This window comes from Podarcis erhardii (genome assembly GCF_964252035.2).
Source record: "Podarcis erhardii genome assembly, chromosome: 2".
Taxonomy (NCBI): domain Eukaryota; kingdom Metazoa; phylum Chordata; class Lepidosauria; order Squamata; family Lacertidae; genus Podarcis; species Podarcis erhardii.
The window spans coordinates 44564112-44585632 of NC_138498.1; the positions used below are offsets into that span (position 1 = coordinate 44564112).

A 21521-nucleotide genomic window follows, 5' to 3' on the forward strand; every position below is an offset into this window, starting at 1 on the left:
TTCCATGTCTGCAAATGAAAAGGCAAAGGCCAATGTAGCCCCACCCATCCGCGGACCCAGAAGTGTATCAGGCATTGGCAAGGAGGGACTGACAACTATTTTTGCAAGAAAGGAAGGAATAGAGAGACTCCATGGCCAATTTTGGGGTGGGGGTGGGGGGAGGGAAGAGAGGCTATGAACCTCAATAATAAAAAGCAGGGCTGGCTTGACGTTTAATCTTCCATAATTAAACACTTCTGCAGTAGAGAACTCTGCTCACTCAGACATACTTTCCAGAAATGACTATGCCACATTCTTATGTACGAGTAGTAAACAAAGTTTATAAGAGAGAGAGAAATTCCATGGATGAGATAGAGGGGGAGGGAGTGAAACAAATCATAACATGGGATTTCTAGTCTAATATAAAACGATTGTATGCAAACTAACCAGTTTTGGGTTACTGAGTTTTCAAAGGCAAGGAAGTTCCTGTGAAATTCTTTTCTCAAAGGTGTTGGATTTATTATTAATCAAATTTATATACTGCCCTAAACCCGCAGGTCTCAGGGTGGTTCACAGGAGCAATCCATACCGTGATTCCCCCAGGAACAGACATGGCCAGTAAAAAGTTAATAGGAGTTTTGACCCCCTTTGGAGTGGCAGGGATCAGGTGAGCCCCTGTGGGAGCACCCTCAGGCCAGTCTTGAAAAGCCATGAGGCTACTTAACTTTGGGTGTCTGAGGAGTCTGCAACACTTACTGTAGCTTCTCATCTGGAAAATGTTTTATGTTCTATATTCAGTTGTAGGATGATGGGGATGATGATAATAATAATTATTATTTATATCCCACCATAACCAGGCTAAGGGCGGCTAACATCAAAATATACCGTATTTTTTGCACCATAACACTCACCTTTTTCCTCCTAGAAAGTAAGGGGAAATGTCTGTGCGTGTTATGGAGCGAATGCCTGCGGGTGGCGGGGGGGATCTGCTGCAGTCGTGAGCAGAGGATCCATGGTTCCCCTTCCTTCCCCTCCTCCATGGTTACAAAGCATGGATCCACATGGATCCTCAGGATTTTTGCATTGGGCTACTCCAAACTCACTGTCAGATCACATGTCTGTGGCCACAGCATGAACCACAAAAATCATATATCCACTATTTCGTTTAGAATATTTTTTTCCTTGTTTTCCTCCTCTAAAAACTACGTGCGTGTTATGGTCTGGTGCGTGTTATAGAGCGAAAAATACGGGAAATACATTAAAACATAAAATTCAGCAATTGACTGAAATACAGCTTAAAATTGGATTAAAATCAAATAAGATCAGAAGGCAACCGGCAAATTATGACTATAGGGGTTGGGAACCTTAGGTACACACCAGGTTCAGCTATTTATATGAATCGGTGAGAGGAATTAGAGAGACCCAGTGGCGTAGCGTGGGGGGTGCCAGGGGTGCCGGCCGCACCGGGCGCAACTTGGGCAGGGGCGCACTCGCACTAGCAGCTCTCTGCCCCTACTAAAATCCACTGGTTAGGGAGCCCGCGCTCGCTCGGCTTGGCGAGGAGGTCGCAGAAGGGGGAGAGCAAAGCCTTCTGCCGCTGGCAAAAAAAGGAGAGGAAGCCGGGCGGGCGGGCGGGCTGGCTGGCTCGCGGGGGTCTGGCTGCGCCTGCTGCTGCCGTTGCCGCTGCTGCCGGGCTTTGACAGCTTGGCGAAGCGGAGGGAGAGGTAATTGCGTCTCTCTTTCCACTGGCCGCCTGGGTAGTGAGCCGAGCGGAGCAGGGAGTCTGGCGAGGGGGCGGGAAGAGACTTTCCCCCCTTTTTCCCACCTCGCCTGGTCAAAAAGGAGAGCGGAGTCTCCTCAGGGTGCCCTCAGGCAGGGCAGGGCAAGGCAAGCAGAGCGAGGAGGAGAGAGAGGGGAAGGGGGGGGGAGCAGCCAGGAAACGACGCGGTGTGGAGGGGGAATCAATTAAGGAGAGAAGCCTCGCTGCTGCTGCTGCTTGGGAGAGTAAATTACTGTACTTGCCTTGCCCCGGGTTAGGGGGCGCAAATTATTTGCCTTGCCCCGGGTTGGGGGGCGCAAATTACTTGCCTTGCCCCGGGTGCTGATAACCCACGCTACGCCGCTGGAGAGACCTATTATATGTAGGGTCTTGTAGGAGGAGAGGGGTCAGACTGGGCCCTGATAAAAGGCCTGGTGGAACAGCTCTGTCTTACAGGCCCTGTGGAGAGATGTCAAGTCTTTCGCGGCAGGGTGTTCCACCAGGCTGGGGCCAGGGCCGAAAAGGCCCTGGCTCTGGTTCGAGGCCAGCCTAGCCTCCTTGAGGCCCAGGTCCTCCCAAGATGTTATTGTTTGCAGACTCTAGGGTCCTCCGTAGGGCATACCAGGTACTCCTGTTGGAAATCTAGTGAATCTAGTTACAACCACTTGTGCAATCCCTTATCCAGACTTTCTCCAACCCAGTCTTAATGGTAACCAAGCACTGCCCAGTGGTCTTCCATGCACCTTATGCAATGGACAGCATGCAACGTATAGTCCACAGCATGCTTATGCTACCCTTATATTGATTGCTTTTGCTACAACAGACTTCCGCAGCTGCTCTGTTCAGGAGGTGTAGGATGGGGCAGTGCATTCTGAGGCCTGCTGCTGCCTTTGTCTGTGGCCTTGGATGAATCACCTGGGTTACGTTTATCCCTCCCTGCGTCAGGCTTGTTCGTTTTTTTCCAGAAGGCCTTGGAGTCTGCCAGAGCATTCTGGGAAAGATGAACATCTTGTAAACAGGCAGCCTGTGGCCTTGGAGCCACGTGCAGCCCTCTCTGCCTAATTTCTACCCAGGTGCTTGGCAGGCAGGTAGAAAGAGAGGCCTGTTCCTCCTGCTTTTTGGGTTCTGTCCTGTCCATCTGACAGGATCTCTTGCAAAGGAGTTGCGGCACTTGACAGGCAATGATACCTTCCCTGCCTGCTGGTATAAAAGGGCGAGTTACCTCAGGCCTCCTTGTCGCGACTGGAACTCCTCTGCTTCCCTGTTGCCTCTTCTCTGTCCCCTGGTTAGTGATCCATTAAAGCCAGGACAGATACCCAGAACGTCTCCTTCCTGGCCCTACCTCACTGGGGTGGTAGGCAGGTCACGCTGACCCAGATTTCAGCACAGCATACCTGCCGGTGCCTCTCAGGAAGTCTCCTCCTCTGCCTGCGTTAATCATAAATCCACCCCAATCTCCTTGGTAACCCAAGCGGGGGCTTGCCTTGTGTTTCTCACTCTGTGGGACATCCTTCGGGGTGAAGGTCGCTTGCTTGATGGCTCCCTGCTTGGGGGGGGGAGCCATCTCCCCGCTACGGGGAGGGGGGTGATGAACCTGCCACTCGCACGGTGAGTTCCTGGGATCTGACAAGGGAGGAGAGACAGACACACACACACACACACACACACACACACACACACAAAGAGAGGGAAAGGGAGCGGATGCTTCTTCTTGTAAGTCTCTGCTTTCTTAATACCTTTCCTCCACTGCTGAATTCCCTTAGAAATAAACAGCTTGCCACATAAACCATGCCCTCCTCCCCTCTCACTTGTAACTTGACCCTCCTTGTGGGCCTAGAGTTATTTTTAACCTCCCATTGACCCGCATAACTTTTTTATTATTGTTGTTCATTAAACTATGCCAGTCTGGAGATAGGAGGCCTTGAATTGGCTCACGGTTTCTTCATCCCCTGGATTAAGCGCTGCGAGTCCTCCCACTTGCTTCCTGTCCTTCAGTTCAGGTAGCACTTTGTCCCACCTCCTCCTCCTCTATTTTTCTCCTAACCTGCATCTAGATCCACTGGCAGTGGGAGAGCTCTGCTGGGCAAGGTAAGTGTTCCTCTAGCATTCCCTCTCCACGTTCGGGAGCTTGGCTTGCTGGGAGGTGGAACACGTCCTGGGAACTTTTAATTACAGCCAGTCTAATCCTGTAACACTGAATCTTGCTGTCTCAATGCATCCTTCTTTTTAAACAGAGCCATAAAGGTGGGAGGGAAGTTTTTGTGGGAAACTTGAGACAGGAGGGAAGAACGCCTTTTTGACTGACAGAAGTTGGGACCAGAAGGTGAGGGAGAGTAAGTTGCCTTCAGAGAAAGATTGCAGATCGAGTCTATAGAACTGAGAAGCAAGTGTTGGGCAAAATCCTTCTGGCTAGAGACAGATCATCACAGTGGATAATACTGAGCAAAGTGGACCGATGATCTGGATTAGGCTCACACATCTTCCCATTTTCAAGGAGTAGAAGCCATTAGATAGTAAACAATTTGGAAGCAGGGTAAGCTCTGGGGTCCCCAATGTGTCACTCATGATCATCATAGTGCCCTCCTCTTGGTGCCAGCCAAGATCCCCTGATCCCATTTTTTTTTTTAAAGAAATTGAGGCTTTTTGTGATGAGGAGAGTGGGGTTTTTTTGCGGGGGAGACATTGCCTGCTTTTTGTGTCACTTTTATTTCTTTTGAGTGGGTAGGTGTTTAGTCTGGTTTCTGGGGATGAGGGAGGGGTGTCTGAGCATCACCCATTTTTCTTCAGTGAAATGGGTATTCTTAGATTTCTGACTATTTGCTCAGATTGAAAAGGTTGGAGACCCTGGCTATATGCTATACCCTTTCACTTTGTGGTGTTAATTGGAAGGGTGGCCACCGCCTTCCCCTCTGCTTACAATTGCAGAAGCACCCACTGCACCAAAATGAAGTCCTTCCACCACCCCATCCTGCTATGATTGCGCATATGACAGGATAGTTGAAGGAATGTATAATCCGTATTAAGGGACACTGAGTATGGTCTGTATGCTTGTTTCTGTAGCAGATAGATCAGGAACGGAGAGAGGAAATGTTGAAGTTCTGTCCCAAAATCCGAACCACAAATTGACTGGTATGAGGTCTTGAGGGCTGGAAAGTGTTTCCAAGTAGCTCAGAGGTCGTGCAACGGCATTCCCTTCAACTCCTGTGCTTTCTTGCCCTGGCTTTGCTTTCTTTCCTAGGGTGGAACAAGAGGGAAATCACAGCTTTTCTTTGGGTTCTGAACACCATGCATAGAAACTGCCTGCATATCGATCACCTATGGAGACAGTACCTCCTCCTGCTGCTTGTCGTCTGGGGGTGCTCTGGGACAGGTAAAGTCTAAAAGAGTGGCTATTGTAAACATTTAAATGGGCTGCACAGTAATTATCCACACCAAAGGTGTAAAACATTTTGCTAAAACAAAACAAAACAAAAACATTATTGTAGGGGAGCTGTCCAGGATACATTGCTGTATGTATCCTGAAGTGTACATGTAAAAAAGAAATTAGCAGTCTTAAAATACATTTTTCTTTGCAACCTTGAATGTAGAGCAGGTCTTTCAACTTTGCTAAATAGACATGTGTGCGCTCACACAGAGCCATTTGGACTTGTCAAATTTTCTTCCCTTGCAGCAGAATAGGTAGATGAAGTTGTCAGAGTATAAATGTATTCAATGGGGTTTTATACTAGGGGTTTGAGGGACGTGGGTGGTGCTGTGGTCTAAACCACTGAGCCTCTTGAGCTTGCCGATCACAAGATTGGCAGTTCAAATTCACACAATGGGGTGAGCTCCCATTGCTCTGTTCCGGCTCCTGTCAACCTAGCAGTTCGAAAGCATGCCAGTGCAAGTAGATAAATAGGTACTGGTGCGGCGGGAAGGTAAACGGTGTTTCCATGTGCTCTGGTTTCTGTCACAGTGTTCCATTGTGCCAGAAACAGTTTAGTCATGCTGGTCACATGACACAGAAAAGCTGTCTGCGGACAAATGCCAGTTCCCTCAGCCTGAAAGCAGAGATGAGCGCTGCACCCCAAAGTCAAATTCGACTGGATTTAACCATTCATGGGTCCTTTACCTTTACCTTACTAGGGGTTTCCCAATTCTGCATGATGCTTCTGATGCCCTTTGTCCTGCTTCTCTTTATTGGATGTACCTTCAGTGAGCAGCTTGGATTTACAGAGTGTCCTTCATTCTGTACCTGCTTATTTTTCACAGGATGCAATTTCAGTTCCTTGATAACCAAGTACACACAGCTAAGGGCACTTTTAATCTCCAGCTCGGCACTCAGTATTTGTTTTTGACATTGATTACCATAGGGCAGGTAGATGCTGCCTGTGGGTTGTTTATAGCACAGAGGCTGTTAAGCTATCTGCTGAATTCATAGCCAGCCGACCATGGTAGCTTCCTATAAAGAGAAGAGCCCAGGCTTCCAAAGTTGACCAGGAGTCATAGTTTCTGTTCTGAATGGTGAGGGGAAGGCACTCTGCACTTGCTGTAAGGTACTTCTGCTATTTCTTCACATTCCCAAATTGGGGGGAAAACATCCACGTTGAACACTCCTGCAGCTGTACTTTGGTATCTGGTACAGCTCTCTGTGGGACGTGGGTGGCGCTGTGGGTTAAACCACAGAGCCTAGGACTTACCGATCTGAAGGTTGGCAGTTCAAATCCCTGCAACGGGGTGGCTCCCGTTGCTCGGTTCCTGCTCCTGCCAACCTAGCAGTTCGAAAGCACGTCAAAGTGCAAGTAGATAAATAGGTACCGCTCTGGCGGGAAGGTAAATTGCGTTTCCATGCGCTGCTCTGGTTCGCCAGAAGCGGCTTAGTCATGCTGGCCACATGACCCAGAAGCTGTATGCCGGCTCCCTTGGCCAATAAAGCGAGATGAGAGCCGCAACCCCAGAGTCCGCCACGACTGGACCTAATGGTCAGGGGTCCCTTTACCTTTACCTTTACAGCTCTCTATTCCTTTCTCATGGTGCCAGAGCATATTCTTTCACATGGAATGTTAAGGCAGATTGAGTTGGTAGAATCCTCATGTGCTAAATGGAATTGTACCATTTCAGGCTGCAGATGGTGTGTGTGTGTGTGTCTTTTTTAAACCCCTCCCCCCTAAAGCTGTCTATGTGTAAAATTCCAGTACACTGAGGAGAAAGAATTAGCTCCCTGGGGCAACTTAATAACTCTGCCCGGAAGCATAGGCAGAAACGAGAGAGCCCAGGCCAGGCAGCTCCTGAGATCGCCCTGAGAATATTCGGTAGCTTTTGTTCCTTCCAGTATTTTAAATTGAAAATTGCCTTGGTAGAAAGGCAACAAACCAGCCCAGCCTGCTCCCTACTGTGTTAGCTTTCCTATTACAAGGAACTTTTTACATTGTAGTCTCAGAATAGTATATAGTCTGGTCTGCCACCACATTCTCACCCAGTCTTATTGTTGTGTATGTAATGTGTAGCCACCGTGCAGGGCTAGCAGCTTCCCTGTAATTATTTAATTCGTAAAATGAATGGTCAGTGGTTAGAGCACCTGCTTTGCATGAAGTAGGTCCCAGCTTCATTTCCCAGCATCTTCAGGTAGGACTGAGGTTATCCCTAGAGAACTGCAGCCGGTCAGTGCAAAAGACAATACTCTCATCTTCATAATGAAAACAGACTTTAAATAATAATTCTCTTTAATAGGGTTGAGTGCCAAACATGACCACTGAAAAACAAGAGGAGTGCCATCAACATGCCCAGGAGAAATGGGGGGGGATGGAACTAAGAGGGAGGAACCCCCCCCAAAAAAACACCACTTTCCCACCCAGCAAAGGCTCTCCATGCTGAGTATCCTTTGGAAAAGGAATTTAAAGGGAAGGAGGAGACTGAGCCCCTTACAGTTTAAAGTATCTTGGTGGAGGGAAAGGATAGCTGACTGAAAAAGAAACACTTTTTTCCCTTGTACAACTTGTACAATCTAAAAATAAGCCAGTAAGCCATTGTTAGGAGCAATTCACAGTGACCCTCCCCCCTCAGTGTGGGGACCATGAAATGCACACCAATCCATTTCTGTCCCATCATACCAGTTCCCCCAGAGTTTCCTTGTTTTATTTTTCCCTCCATCATCCTCAGTCATTGGCCAGATATTCCATATTTTTTGTTTCTCAGACACAGAATGAATTATGCAAAAAAGAAAAGAAAAAAAAGTTAAGCTGGTGTATCATTTTGAGCTCAGGCACCTGAGCACTTTGTGTTTTGGGAGAAAGGGGATGCCAAATGTACAGAGTTTTGGAAACTACTTTTCTGAAACCCCGTTTCTTCCAGCATTGCTCTTCTCCTTCCCCTGCAGCCGCCAGGCACCATCTTGCTTGCCTCCCCATGTCTGCCTCTACCCCACATCCCGTCCTCGGCTTCTGGGAATCACTGCGAAAAGGCACCGGATGCACCAGCCGGGGCCGCTCTACCCTGGGACAAGAAGTCCATGTCATCAGCCTGAAGAAGGGATTGCCGGCAAATGGCCAGGTATGAGAGATCCCCATCCATACCACCTTCCCATGTATGAGGCTGTATGATGGGTCTTGCTACAGCTCCATTGGATACCCAAACAAGATGGCCGCTCAGCTTGGCACTACAGTTCAAGGTGTCTCAGTCAGTCAAAAAGGCAAAACTCCATTTCAGTCACTTCTTCACAGTTGTCAGGGCCTCTCTTAAGTCACAGAAGCGTTAGGTTAGCCAAGTTGTGAGAAGCAAAGAGGAACACTCTTGCGCAGGGCCTGCTTAGTGCTGGGGGTGGGAACATGCCTCACCTGCTGAACATCCAAGGCGGCCGCCTTTGGTGGTATATCCTACCTTCTCTGGTTCTTTTCCAATCCCTTCTCCATTTCGCTCTTTGATCATGCATGGAGAAGGTACCTGTCCCCTTGATCCTCTTTCAGGTAACTCTGATAACTCTGGACCCAGATCCCCACGACAGAGGCCCCATCTTTGTGCTGTATTCCCAAAAGCCTGTGCGCTGGGTGTTGCTGTCTCCCCCTGGAAAAAACTGGACCTTCCAGGTGAGATGGGATAGAGGGCCAAAGGGCCTAGAGAACATCATGGGGATCACTGAGGGGGTCGTTGGAGCCCCTGCTCTACGCAAGCATAGAAGATGAGTGGCAGCAATGGGAAGGGTGGATGGAAAAGCTAATTTGCTACCTCCACAGCACTTTTACAAAATACTTTCAGATCTAGCTCTGTTTGTCTTCAGAAGCATCTTGTGTAGTAAGTTCCTATTCTTCCCATTTTACAGATGGGGGAAATTGAGGCTATGGGAGGCTTGCCTAAGGCCACCCAGTGAATCTGTGGCTGAAGTGGAATTTAAACCCAGATCTCCCAGATTAAAGTGCAGAACTGTTCTAGTTTAATGCCCTCCCCAGCGTGGGGTGTCAGAGAGGGGGGAGGTTCTCCAGGCTAGTATATTTTACCTTTGCCTTCCTCCTATCTACAGGTCTCCCCTGGCTCTAATGTTTCAGCCCCGGGGCCAGTGGCCTCTGCTGAGACCAACTTACCAAAGACGCCCAAACGCCTGCTGAAGTGGGCACGGAGGGAGCACGGAGGGGTCACCTCTCTGGCTGAATACCGTGGAGTCAACAGAATCTACACACGCCTGGGGGCTGGCATGGGCAATGAGGGTAGATATCGGCTCTGAGGGAAAGGGTGGCATTATGGCTGTGTGTCCTACAATTCCCCATCCCTGACCACTGGCCACCCTGGCTGGGGCTGATTGGAGTTGCAGTCCAGCAACATATGGAGAGACACAGGTTCCCCATTTTCGCTACTGCAGTGTGATAAGCAGGAGGAGGGCAGGCAGCTGGTCTTTTGGGTCCTGGGCTAATGCAGTAACTTTGCAGAAGTTGTGCAGGTCTGGGTCTGGTCAGTGCTTGGAAGGGAGACCATCCAGGAAGGAAAGATCTGTGCACTGCAATCATAGAGGGAAGATGGAATATATACACAGCACAGATAAATAAGACTCACCAGTATCAACTGGAGAGCAGTTGCCAAAGAGTTTGCATTGCTTGCAAAAGAAGAAGAGTAAATCGCAGCAGCTCTTCTGTGACCATTCAGTCCAGATGCTTCATTCCTTTCCTTCTCCAGATAGGATTGCCCCAGCCACTTGCAGATTAAGTAGGAATTTCCTGACCCCAGTGCACTTTGCCTCCAAGTGCCAACTCCAGCCTCTGAGAGTTTGCCTGCATCCTGACCCTCCGCAAGTCCTTGAAGTTCACATCATCCTCTCCAAAGGAGTTGCACCAAGGTGCGTGCCAGGGAGGCATCGCCAGATGCGGCTGCTGAACCGGGGGGGGGGGGGAGCAGGGGGTTGGCAAAATGTTCATAACGAGATGCCGTGTCTTGAACAGGGAGGTTGAAATTGTTCTTAGTGTAGATGGGGAAGGGGGATGGTGAGGAAGAATGAAACCTATGCAAGAAGCTGTCTATGATAAGTGACCCTTGTGTTGAAATGGATAAGATGTAATAAACAGGAACATGGAAGCTGGTTCATCTAGCCTGGTACTGCTGACACAGACTGGCAGCAGATCTCCCATGTCTTTCTCAGCTCTGTCTGGAGATGATGGGGATCGAATCTCTGACCTTCTGCATGCAGAGCAGTTGCCCTGCCACTTAGCTACGGCACTTCCCCCGAAAGTCAAGGCCAGATGGACACTGAGCCAAAAACGAGTAGCGACAGTGGCTAGTATTAGGCCTTGAATATTGGGCAGGGATCTCTGAGTTGGGGGACGGGTGGCGTGGGGCTTCACTGGCTTCCATCATGTGCTTAATCCTGTTGTGGGGGGGCAGCCTGCTCTCTTCTAGGCCCACCCTGGCTCATTTGACCGTGGAACTTCATGCTGTCCGAAGGCCCCCCCACTGGGGACTGATCTTGATACTGAAGAGTGAGGGAGCTGCTGAGTGGATGGTTCACACCCACCGCCTCACTGGCCGGCTGCATGTACTGGTAGGGGCAGGACCTGCTCTGGGTATAGATCTGTAACGCTCTAGGCCAGCTAATACTCTTCTCTCTCTCTCCCCCTCCCCAAGTTGGTGGCAGTGGCACACATCTGGAAGGGAGCAGGGCACACATGTGCTCAAAGCCAGACACAGTGGTACTTCAGGTTACAGACGCTTCAGGTTACAGACTCTTCAGGTTCCAGACTCCGCTAACCCAGAAATAGTACCTCAGGTTAAGAACTTTGCTTCAGGATGAGAACAGAAATCATGCGATGGCGGCGTGGCGGCAGTGGGAGGCCCCATTAGCTAAAATGGTACCTCAGGTTAAGAACAGTTTCAGGTTAAGAACGGACCTCCGGAACGAATTAAGTTCTTAACCTGAGGTACCCCTGTATAGCCAAGTGTGTCATCAACATCAGTACAAAACTGGGTGGGATTTATTCCTTAATTAACCTGAGGTACCACTGTAGATGCATTATGCAGAATTGTAACCTTTCCTAGTGGAAGCAGTTTGGTTGGCTTCATGCTATTATAAGGGTTATATTATGGAGGGTTCATTCTGCTAACTCCTGCCTTCACAGGCCCACTAGTGAGCTTTACCAACCCTCTTCCATAAGCTTCCCCTGCATTCTCCCTATAACTCTAGGTTTGCCTCCTCCTCCTCCAGCCTTATTTTTTTTTTGCTAAAGTGAGCCAAGGAGTCTTACTTCCTGGCTCCAACTCTCCACCCCACTAGGCTACTCCCTCTTGGGAGTCTGTCTCCATGCTGCCATTTGATTCCCTTGGACCGTCTCTTGTTTATGGTGTGCCTGTTGCTGCTGCTCTCCATGTCTGGGCCTTGTATTGTAACTCAGGCTGGGATTCCTTTCTAGGCTTCGCACAAAGTCACAGTCAGCAGCACAGAAATGGATCTGCCTCTGACTGTGACCCAGCGGACGTCCCCTCGGCTGATGACCCTCGACCCTTTGCAGTTTGCAACGGAGCAGAATCTGCCTGCCTTTACATCCTACGTTGAGGCTGAGCGGGTGAACAGGTTTCTCCTTTTTGTTGGGACGAATGGTAGGTTTGGAGGGATTCAATGGACATGAATGGGAAAAGTGCCCACCAGAGAGCTTAGAGGCAAACCACTAGTGACCGCTGCAGTAGATTCCTGGCATTTATATTCCAGTTCCTCCTGCACCATTTTACCCTAGGGTATACAACCTCAGTTTTATTTTAGGAATGCACCAAATCAAAACATTTTCAGCATGAAAAGTATGCTTCCAAGGGGGCTGAAATGATACACACCCAGCCAAAGCATATATTTTGGTGCTTGTTAACATATTTTGCTGCTTCAGTGCCATTTTCCCAAACCCTTTTGAGAGCTTATTTCCTAGTCGTTATGTGATCCCAGCCAATCAGGATTCACGTAGGGATGATAAATGGTGTCAAATAAGCAATCAGCTGTGGCTACAATGGTAAAATCAAGAAGGGCAAATGAAACTGCATTGCATTCTGAATGCTGAGCCCGTGGAAGAGAACAGGAAGGCGTGCCATATTATGTCAGAATGTGCAGACCTTTCACTTAGGTAACAGAAGGAATAGATACAGGGTTGCCAACATTCTTGGGCCCATGGGTAAGTCTGCAACAGAGAAATTATTGTGAGTCCCCTCCCCTCCTCTCCTGCAAACTATTCTATGGGCTCCAATAGAATGCTTCTTCTGAGCCTAATTTCAGTGCTGGGAGGGGAGGCTAGCTTGCAGACTGCAGAGAAGGCCTCTGTGAGCTGGGCACATGTGTCCTTTGGGGCCACACTGGTGATGCTTGGAAGAGATCATATTCTGATTAACAGCAGCAGTGTATAAGGCATATGATTGCATCACACCCACACACCTGTATTTCCTTTGTAGGGGCCACACCTCCTCTAGAAGAGCCAACACTCTTTTGGCCCGTATTTCTGCATCCTCCCAGTTTCACAGCCTCTCAACAGGACTTTGCAGAAGCCAACACAGCTGGCTGGGAGGTGACAAGGCAGGACTTTGGGGGAGAGGATGGTTCCGTTACCTACCCACCGTCTACAGCCAAAGCAGAGGGGACAGAATCTATCTTGTGTCTTGGGGACCATAAGCCTGTTCTTGAAAACCAGGACACTCAGAGAGTGAGTAGCCAAGGATGGCATCTCCAGATGGACAGAGGGAATCTATTTCCTACAGTGCCATTTCATGTGGGTGTGGATGGGTGGGTATTGTCTTGCCGTTGTACATCAATACCGCTCCACAGACCTGTTTTTCTCCTGCAGGTCTCCTGTGTTTCACCTTCTCCAACCCAGATATCTCCCTCAGAAGCCGCAACGGCCTTCCAGGATCCCCACCTTCACCTTGGCAATGCCCTCATTAACCTAGAGCTCTACAACACAGAGGCTTTTGCCAAGCAACTTGGACCTTTTGTCGTCTCAGCCAACAGCCTTGTCTTTGTGGAGGTAAAGCGGACGATGAATATACAAGAGCTGGCATTGGACGCAGCAGTTACACGCCAGAATCTTGTCCCTAAGTGATTCCTCCTCTGTCCAGAGATCTGGTGGTTTGCAGCACTCCCTGTCTCTCTCAGAGCCTCAAACAGGGCAGTTGACCTGCTTGTTGCTTTATGGGGGGGTGATAAACTTACACTGTAGCTCTCAAAGGGACGAAGTAACAGGGGTGATTTGCCATCACGTTTTACCAGCTTAGAAGGGCAACGTGCATCCCAGGGAAGGTCATGATTTTGTAAGCAAAACAGCAAGGAATAGACTTAGCAGATTTCATACTGCGGCCCAATTCAAGGTCCAACTTTATGGTTGGTTGGCAATGAAAAAATAGGTATAAAAAGACAATTCCTGGATGCCAAGAGCCAAGTTTGGGGCAAGTATTCTTTGGTGAGAGAACCCCAGCAGAAATTTAAAACAACAAACATCTAGCAAAGAAAAGCATGGAAATATAGGTTGTTATTCTTAGAATATGTCTTTCTAAGTTCCTTCCAAAATTCCCCTCTTCTCCTGGCACAGAAAATACCATGTGTGTGGCAAGTTCAAAATGGTTTACTTACAGACTCTCCAATGATCAGATTCATGTGCTTTTCAGTGCAGCATTCAGAAAACGTTGGCAGCAAAACTGGCAGTTGTCTTTGCAGATGGTGTTTCCTTTTTCCTCCAGGCTTCCTTGGCAACCTATGACTCGTCTCTCAGCTTCACCATCCAGAAGTGCTTCATCTCTAGCTCCTCAGATGCTTCAGAGGCCTCAGTGTATCTCCTGGTCCAGCATGGCTGTCCTGTGGCCGCCGCCCAAGTCAGGCTGTGGAAACCTGAGCTGCCAGGCCAGGCCCAGGCGTTGCCTCTGGGGTACCAGGAACGCCAGCGACTGAGCTTTGTGTTGAAGCCACAGTCCAATGCCTCCATCCACTTCTTGCACTGCCATCTGACGCTCTGCAGCAGGGGGTCTCAGGACTCCGTCAGACCCAAGGGCGCAATCCCCAAGGTCTCTGGCTCCCTGGGCTAGGGAACCCTGTCTTCTAGCAGCTATCTGAGGGCCTGATAGCGCTACTGCTTCAGAATAGGCTCTCCTGATTGGGGATGCTTATGGAGGAAACTGATATGCCACTGCAAGCTCTCCACTTGGCCCAGAGGTAGCCAAAATGGTGCCCTCTGCTCAATGAGGATGCTGGCTTCCCAATTCCCAGCACCTCAGCTAGCATGGCCATTGGCCAGGGGTGATGAAAATTGTAGTCAATTGGTATCTAGGGGGGGCACCATGTTGGTTACCCCTTAGCTTATTATTATTGCCTCCTCTGAACAGCAATATCTCTCAAGTGTTTCAAGCAGAGGTCTTTCCTTTGATGTTTGACTGGGGGTTGAATGGGGGCCCCTCTGTGTGCTTTGCCCCTCAGCTATGACTGGCCCCTTCCAGAAATCCTTGGACCATCTCTGCTCTGAGGGTGGAAGGGGTGGTGCCTAAGAAAAGATGGAATAAAGAGGAAAGCGAAACCCCTTGGAGGGGTGAAAACCCTCTGGAATGGGTCTGTGCAAAAGAGCCCCCCAGTTAGCTGTAGAAATGAGCTGGCTGGGCTTATGGAGAAGCAGGTGGGATATAACTGGGCCAAGGCCTACCTCCCACTGTTGGGATGAGGCACTCTTCTGAGGCAGGTTTTTGTTTCAGTGTCAGTCTGAGAAGGAGGCCTGCAGGGGAGAAGAGGAGGCGGTCCCAAGCCGCTTCCAGCGCACCATCACAAAGCCTATGCTAGTGACTGTGGAGACTCCGCTCCGAGCTGCCTCTCCTGGCCCAAAACCAGGTACTTTCCTGTGGGTTCTAGATAGCAGCCAGGAGAGAGCAGTTGGCTTGAAGGCCTTGCAGTTCAGCACCCTGGCTCCATGCTGGAGAAAACTGTCCTGCAGAGTGAGTGAGGAACTGAAAGAAACTGATGGGGGAGTCCTGCTTGCTGGGGAGATGGAAGTGTCTCCTTGTGCATCTCTCCAGAGCAGAGGTGGTGGACCTGTAGCCCTCTAGATATTCTTGGACTCCAGCTCCCATCACCTCAAGCCATCATGGCCAATGGCAAGGGATAATGGGGCTTGTAGTTCACCAGCATCTCCTACCCAGGAGATTGATGCCTTGGATCTCACCATGCTACAAGCCCAGACTTTGCCAATGGCATGTTCATCCTGAGTGAAGCAAAGTAGCAATGATGGGCAGTTATGCACTCATTTCTTTTCTCCCCCTTGCCACCCGGAGGCTATTTTCTTCAGACACTCCCTCAGATTATCTGTTCCTTCCTTGACTTTGGTGTCTTTTTCTGCAGCTAAGGTCCCAGACAAACAACAAGGAAAAGCACCAAAGGATGCAGCCCACAAGCGGAAGACTCAGGTAGTCCGAAGTAAGTAAACATCCCCATGCTCTCTTGCTGGCCTTGTTTCCCAGGGATTTGGGGACTGAAATTGGTTTTAGACTGGAATTCTACTCCTGGCTCGGGGGGGGGGGGGAGTGGAGTTGAGGATTCCTGCTGCTGTGGGCTGGAGCAAAATCTCTGATCCTCAGACTTTTTCATTCTGTATTACCCCATTTTGGGCCCTGGCCCATCTCCCCTTCCTGGACAGAGAGTGAGAATGAATTTTTGTGCTCCTTCTCCACACATCCTCCCCATATCCCGCTTCTCTGTAGCTGCAGCTGCGCCAGGCCAGACGGTCCCCACAGTAATTGGGATAGCTATTGCAGCTTTCCTCATCGGCATCTGCCTCACTATTGGGCTCTGGTTCATTTACACCTATACAGGTAGGTATGGAGAGGGTCCCCTCAGTGCTGTAGGTACCATCTATTTTACTTGAATGGTTGATTTTTGGCAAAGCCTGGGGGAGCACACCTTAGCATTTCTGTAAAGGTAGACTGGGCCACATGTCCGAGATGGGAAAACTCTAAATTATAGATCATGACACCTTTCCTCAACCTATTGCCTTCCAGCTGTTTTGGATTTTAGCTCTCATCACTAGCTAGCCATACTTGCTGGGCCTGGAGTTGTTCTCTCAAGCATCTGGAGGGCACCAGGTTGGGGCTGGTTGGCTTTTGCCAAATGTCTGCCTCCATCTCTTCCGTCAGAGCCAGAATATGCATTATGCAGTCACATCTACCAAGGTTGAGTTACAATAGGGCATGGATCTTGGGGTGGAAGCTGGCAGCCAAATGATCCCCATTGCTGTTGGCTTCTAGGAAGGATCATAGAGTGGGAAACATGACCTTTAGGCGATCGAAGATGCAGCAGCTGAAATACACATTGGAATCAATGTTACAAAAAAGTCTGGAGGGGGATTATGTGTCTAGGAAATTCACATCATTATTCATATTGGTCTGCTTTTGCACAGTTGTACTTGTCCACCCATTCACCATGGAAAAAAGAAAGAAATAGAAACAGAACAAATAGGATGATAAAAAGGCCAGACAGCCAAAGGAGGAAAGTAAAGGTCAGAGGGGAGGGAGAGGGATTTATGTGCACATCCATGATATTGATCCCAGTCTGCTTTTTATTCCTGGTTATTTTTTATTATTAGACAGTGCACATGCATTTTCACACCTTTCTCTGAAATGAGGCGGCCTGAACAAAGCTTTAATTACTAAATTTTAATGCCAGCCTTGAACTTGTAGGTGAGTCGGCTTCCGGGAGGAGGAGCCAGCCTGCAGCTGAGACCGGTAAGGTGACACATTGGCTTTTGAGAAATCCTTCATTTGAGCAGAGGCTTTGATTCTGCACTCATTTCCATCTCTGGCTGTGAATCGAATCGGTGGTGCACACTTATAATAACTTTTAATTATTTTTCAATGTTTAATTGTTTCAAACTGGTTCTTTAGTTGATAATTTCAACATTATAAGCACCTTAGAGGTTTGACTACAACTAAGCAGTATACAAAATTTGTTAAATAATAATGAATGCATATTGCATGGGTGTCCAGTTCAGCAACCACAGGCACATATGCACCTTGAGACCTTCCTGGTGCCTGCAAGTCCCCTTCCCTCTGCTGAAATAAGGCTTCCAAAAAGTCACCTATTGTAGCTAATATAAGGCAGGGAAAGTTATCTTCCAGCTATACCTAGAGATGCTGGTGAACTGAACCTGGGACCTTCTGCATACACCTGGACTCGTTTGAAGCATCCATAATGCAAAGGCAGAGCCAGGAATTCAAGAAAGCTGTCCTTACTAAAGCAGGTTGCTGTATTCAAGAGCCAGTTTGTTGCCTCCAGGATTAGGCAGTTTTAAATATACCCAAACTAGGGCAGTTTTGCTTCATCTCAATACTTAAAAGTGGAACATTACAAATATGCTAAGACTTGGAGAAACTAACATATGCAAATAGGAAGAGGGTGCATTTGTTTACCTCTGGAAGGGGGTTAGTGTGGTGGTGAGATGGATGGTTGCAGTGCAATTGGGGGCGGGTGGGGGGCACTGCTGCATTTTCTTTCTTACTCCTGCTAGACCCTGTAGGACCATCTGCTCCAAAGCGTGAAGACACTTTGTCAGCTCCAGCTGCAGCTGGCCCTGCACGTCGCACGTGGTGCTCTACCCTAAGAAGCCTCTACCGAAGAAGGTAACTAGATTTCAAAAAGTTCATGGGAGGAATGAATTTGGAGAATTGGAAGGGGATTATTTATTGACTTGGATCCTTTGTGCCCCCTGCATTTCCAGAGTTTGCCTCTGCAAATATGCAGGCTTATGCAAGTAGCATGGTGATGTTTTGGGGTGATTTTTGTTGATAATAATAATTCAATAATTTATTATTTATACCCTGCCCATCTGGCTGGGTTTCCCCAGCCACTCTGGGCTGCTTCCATCAAAATATTAAAATACAATAGTCCTTCAGATATTAAAAGCTTCCCTAAACAGGGCTGCCTTCAGATGTCTCCTAAAAGTCTGGTAGTTGTTTTTTCCTTTGACATCTGGTGGGACAATATTCCACAGGGTGGGAGCCATTACTGAGAAGGCCCTTTGCCTAGTTCCCTGTAACTTTGCTTCTTGCAGTGAGGGAACCGCCAGAAGGCCCTCGGCGCTGGAGCTCAGTGTCTGGGCAGAATGACGGGGGTGGAGACGCTCCTTCAGGTATACTGGACCGAGACTGTTTAGGGCTTTAAAGGTCAGCACCAACATTTTGAATTGTGCTCGGAAACGTACTGGGAGCCAATGTAGGTCTTTCAAGACTAGTGCTATGTGGTCTCGGCGGCTGCTCCCAGTCACCAGTCTAGCTGCCGCATTCTGGATTAGTTGTAGTTTCTGGGTCACCTTCAAAGGTAGCTCCACGTAGAGCGCATTGCAGTAGTCCAAGTGGGAGATAACTAGAGCATGCACCACTCTGGTGAGACAGTCTGCAGGTAGAAAGGGTCTCAGCCTGTATACCAGATGGAGCTGGTAAACAGCTACCCTGGACACAGAATTGACCTGCGCCTCCATGGACAGCTGTGAGTCCAAAATATCTCCCAGGCTGCACACCTGGTCCTTCAAGGGCACAGTTACCCCATTCAGGACCAGGGAGTCCTCCATACCTGCCCGCCCCCTGTCCCCCAAAAACAGTACTTTTGTCTTGTCAGGATTCAACCCCAATCTGTTAGCCGTCATCCAATCTCCAACCGCCTCCAGACACACTCACAGGACCTTCACTGCCTTCACTGGTTCCGATTTGAAAGAGAGATAGAGCTTTCAGCACATTTGTTTAACTTTTAATGGATTTTTGTTGCATATTGTACTTTGTCTGTTGTCTCTGCAACTCACTTTGGGACTTGAAGCAATACACCAGTTGAATAGATGGAATTGTTCATGGGATGCCTTCCATGTCTGTAACTGAGAGATGGAAGTCAAAACTAGTAGGGATCTTGTGTTTGAAAATGGTCCTTTTCTGTTGTTCGTTTCATATTAGCATTCTCAAATGAGATACTCCAGCCCGAATGGAAGGAAATTTTTTAGGGTCAGTTATAAAACGATTCCTCTACAGCTTGAAACACTGCAACTGTTAGCTGATGAGTCTGTGGTGGTAGCACAATGACGAATATGTAAAATGTTTGCAGGACGAGAGAGGAATGGGGAGCCTGGGTCTGCAATAGGTTGGCAAGAGAGGCAGGCAAAGCAGGGCCAGTGGGGAAGTCTAGCCTGTCATCCGCACTGATTTATCTATCTTGTAGGTTCTAGGATGTTTTTCCTGTGACCAAGCACCTGTTTCGGCGAATCCACTTGCATTCCCCTGTACCAGCAACTCTTTCAGGCCACAACATCTTTATGGCTTCAGTCCAGCAGCACAACCGATTCTGAATCAATACCTTTCGACACTGGAAAACCTCAGACTTTAAGCTTTAGCTTAAATAAGCAATTGTGTTTTCTGGCAGTTGTATGGGATTTTCATTGATTTGGGTAGCTGCCTGGAGAGAGCTGTGCTGCTTCTTCATTGAGTTTTGCTCTTCGTTTCTGCACTGGCGAGTGTGGACTAAAAGGCAAACTCAGGCTCAAATCTTCGCAGAATGTTTGCACTACTGCCTATCAGGTCTGCAGTTCCCCTCACCTTTGGGGAAGCTCTTAGCTACCATTGTGGCCTTGCAATCGCTCTTAGGCCTGCTTCAGCACTTTGGGAGAAGAAAACCATCATTGCATTTGGCTGACATTGCCACTGGTGATTTGGTTTTTGCTTCCTATCTGACTACAGTAATACCTTGTACTCTCTTTGTAGGAATGTTATGTTGTGATATAAATGCAAGTTTTCATGCCATTGCCCAGCTTCACAAGAAAAAAAGCTGATTGCTCCACAAAAAGATTCAAATTCTGAAACCTTTTGGGTCTTTTTTTATTAGTTAACCACCTTGCAAATGAGTTTCTCCAGTTTTATTAAACAGATGTGCAATAGAGTTGCTGAGGCACTTTCAATAGGCAGTCAAGTGCCCCCATTGCCTTTAAACACCACTTGTTCCCTGCTTTTTCTACAGATGCCTGATTCAATAGGAAAGACAACTGGAAAGTATGTACTTGAGAATTTGGCTGGAGACAGAGTAAACAGCCTCTAAATCTTATGTGTGATCATAAGTGTGGAGAGAAAAGGTGAATGTTGCTTTTGGTATATTTTCTTCAGCAAATACAGAAATAGCATGCAATCAATTCCACCCATAAACTCTGCTATTGTAGGGAAGGAAACGCTGTATTTTGGGCAGGGATGGTGAACATGTGATCCTGCTGGACTCCAACTCCCATCTCCTCCAGCACCGGTTACATGGACGGGCTGGTGGGAGTTGGAGTCCAACCTCCCTGATATTGCCAGATATTTCGCATGAGGCTTGGGAGTCTTGTGTTACTTCAGGAAAGAGCCATTGCTTGTGTTGCAGAGCTTTCAGCCTGATATGCTGTCGTGTTTGTGAGTTTTGTAAATTAGGTGGATACCATGATCTAGGCCTCCACACAGCAAATGTAACCCAGAACTCCCACATGGGCAGGTAGTACAAGTCTTTTGTAGAGGAAACTATGCGCTGGGCACCCACCCAATGCATGCAGGTGTTGTTTTCTCAGTGACTAACACCCACCAACACCACTAAAGTCGGAGACAGAATTATTAAGACAGTGTAAATAGTTTATTTCGTCGTTTTTTTGAAAGTACAGATATTATTTTGTACAGCAGTATTTGTTTTAAAATGGGTGTGGGCTGAAAAGAATGGCAGTTTATATTCTGAGGAGCAGAGAAGGGACACTGGTACATAGTTACACTAAACGCATGACTTGAGGAACAGTTGGGGACTATGGGGAGAGAAAGATTCCTTCCAACCTGGAAAGCCCTAGCACTGCAATGTGCACATTCCCTTTGGATAGATGCAGCTGTGGGCTAGTACTGGAGCCGTGCAGAATACAGGGGCTTTCAACCACATAGTCATTTCACACTGTTCCACAGGATGGTATAAAATTGGAGCTGGATTTTTAGCTAAAGGTGTGGCAAGTGTGTACCACTACCTCCAATGCTGCTTTATATCAGCTGGGCAACTGCTCCCACTGGATTAGAGCAATTCTGGATTTTAAGTTGAACTTCAGAAACTACCACACAAACAGCAACAATATTTTACATTTTTTTTATGCACCCAGCAGAAGTCTTTTTCTGAAACAGTGGCGACATAGGGGTAGAAGGAGGAGCATCAGACTCACTACAGAAAACCCTAAGATAGTAACCAACCTTTAACACGTGGTGTTTGTGTAATTATGACGTCTGCTAATACTTTTCAATGCTGAAAAAGAGTGCAGTGCTCAAATAAAACTCCTCAGCTGTGCTACCTTCTTAGTTCACT

General features: G+C 48.2%; 1 protein-coding gene across 9 annotated transcripts in view; it reads left to right on the forward strand.

The window, feature by feature from the left end:
• Window positions 1–2363: 2363 nt before the first annotated feature.
• Window positions 2364–21521, forward strand: part of LOC309332819 (transforming growth factor beta receptor type 3-like) — a 30324-nt gene continuing 11166 nt past the window's right edge. Inside the window, exons 1-19 of one of the 9 annotated variants that reach the window (XR_014152337.1) lie at window positions 2364–3382; window positions 3413–3451; window positions 4977–5108; window positions 8094–8266; window positions 8680–8799; window positions 9231–9414; window positions 9878–10037; window positions 10580–10736; window positions 11602–11788; window positions 12620–12867; window positions 13009–13188; window positions 13898–14218; window positions 14897–15029; window positions 15537–15611; window positions 15896–16006; window positions 16871–16915; window positions 17698–17809; window positions 18241–18352; window positions 19392–21514. Coding sequence is in view for 2 of the 9 variants with exons in the window: in XM_081846032.1 (XP_081702158.1) it covers window positions 4774–4867; window positions 4977–5108; window positions 8094–8266; window positions 8680–8799; window positions 9231–9414; window positions 9878–10037; window positions 10580–10736; window positions 11602–11788; window positions 12620–12867; window positions 13009–13188; window positions 13898–14218; window positions 14897–15029; window positions 15537–15611; window positions 15896–16006; window positions 16871–16915; window positions 17698–17809; window positions 18241–18295 (2487 nt within the window). In the remaining 7 variants the exon portion in view is untranslated. The other 8 variants (XR_014152338.1, XR_014152339.1, XR_014152340.1 and 5 more) reach the window with 8 other exon arrangements.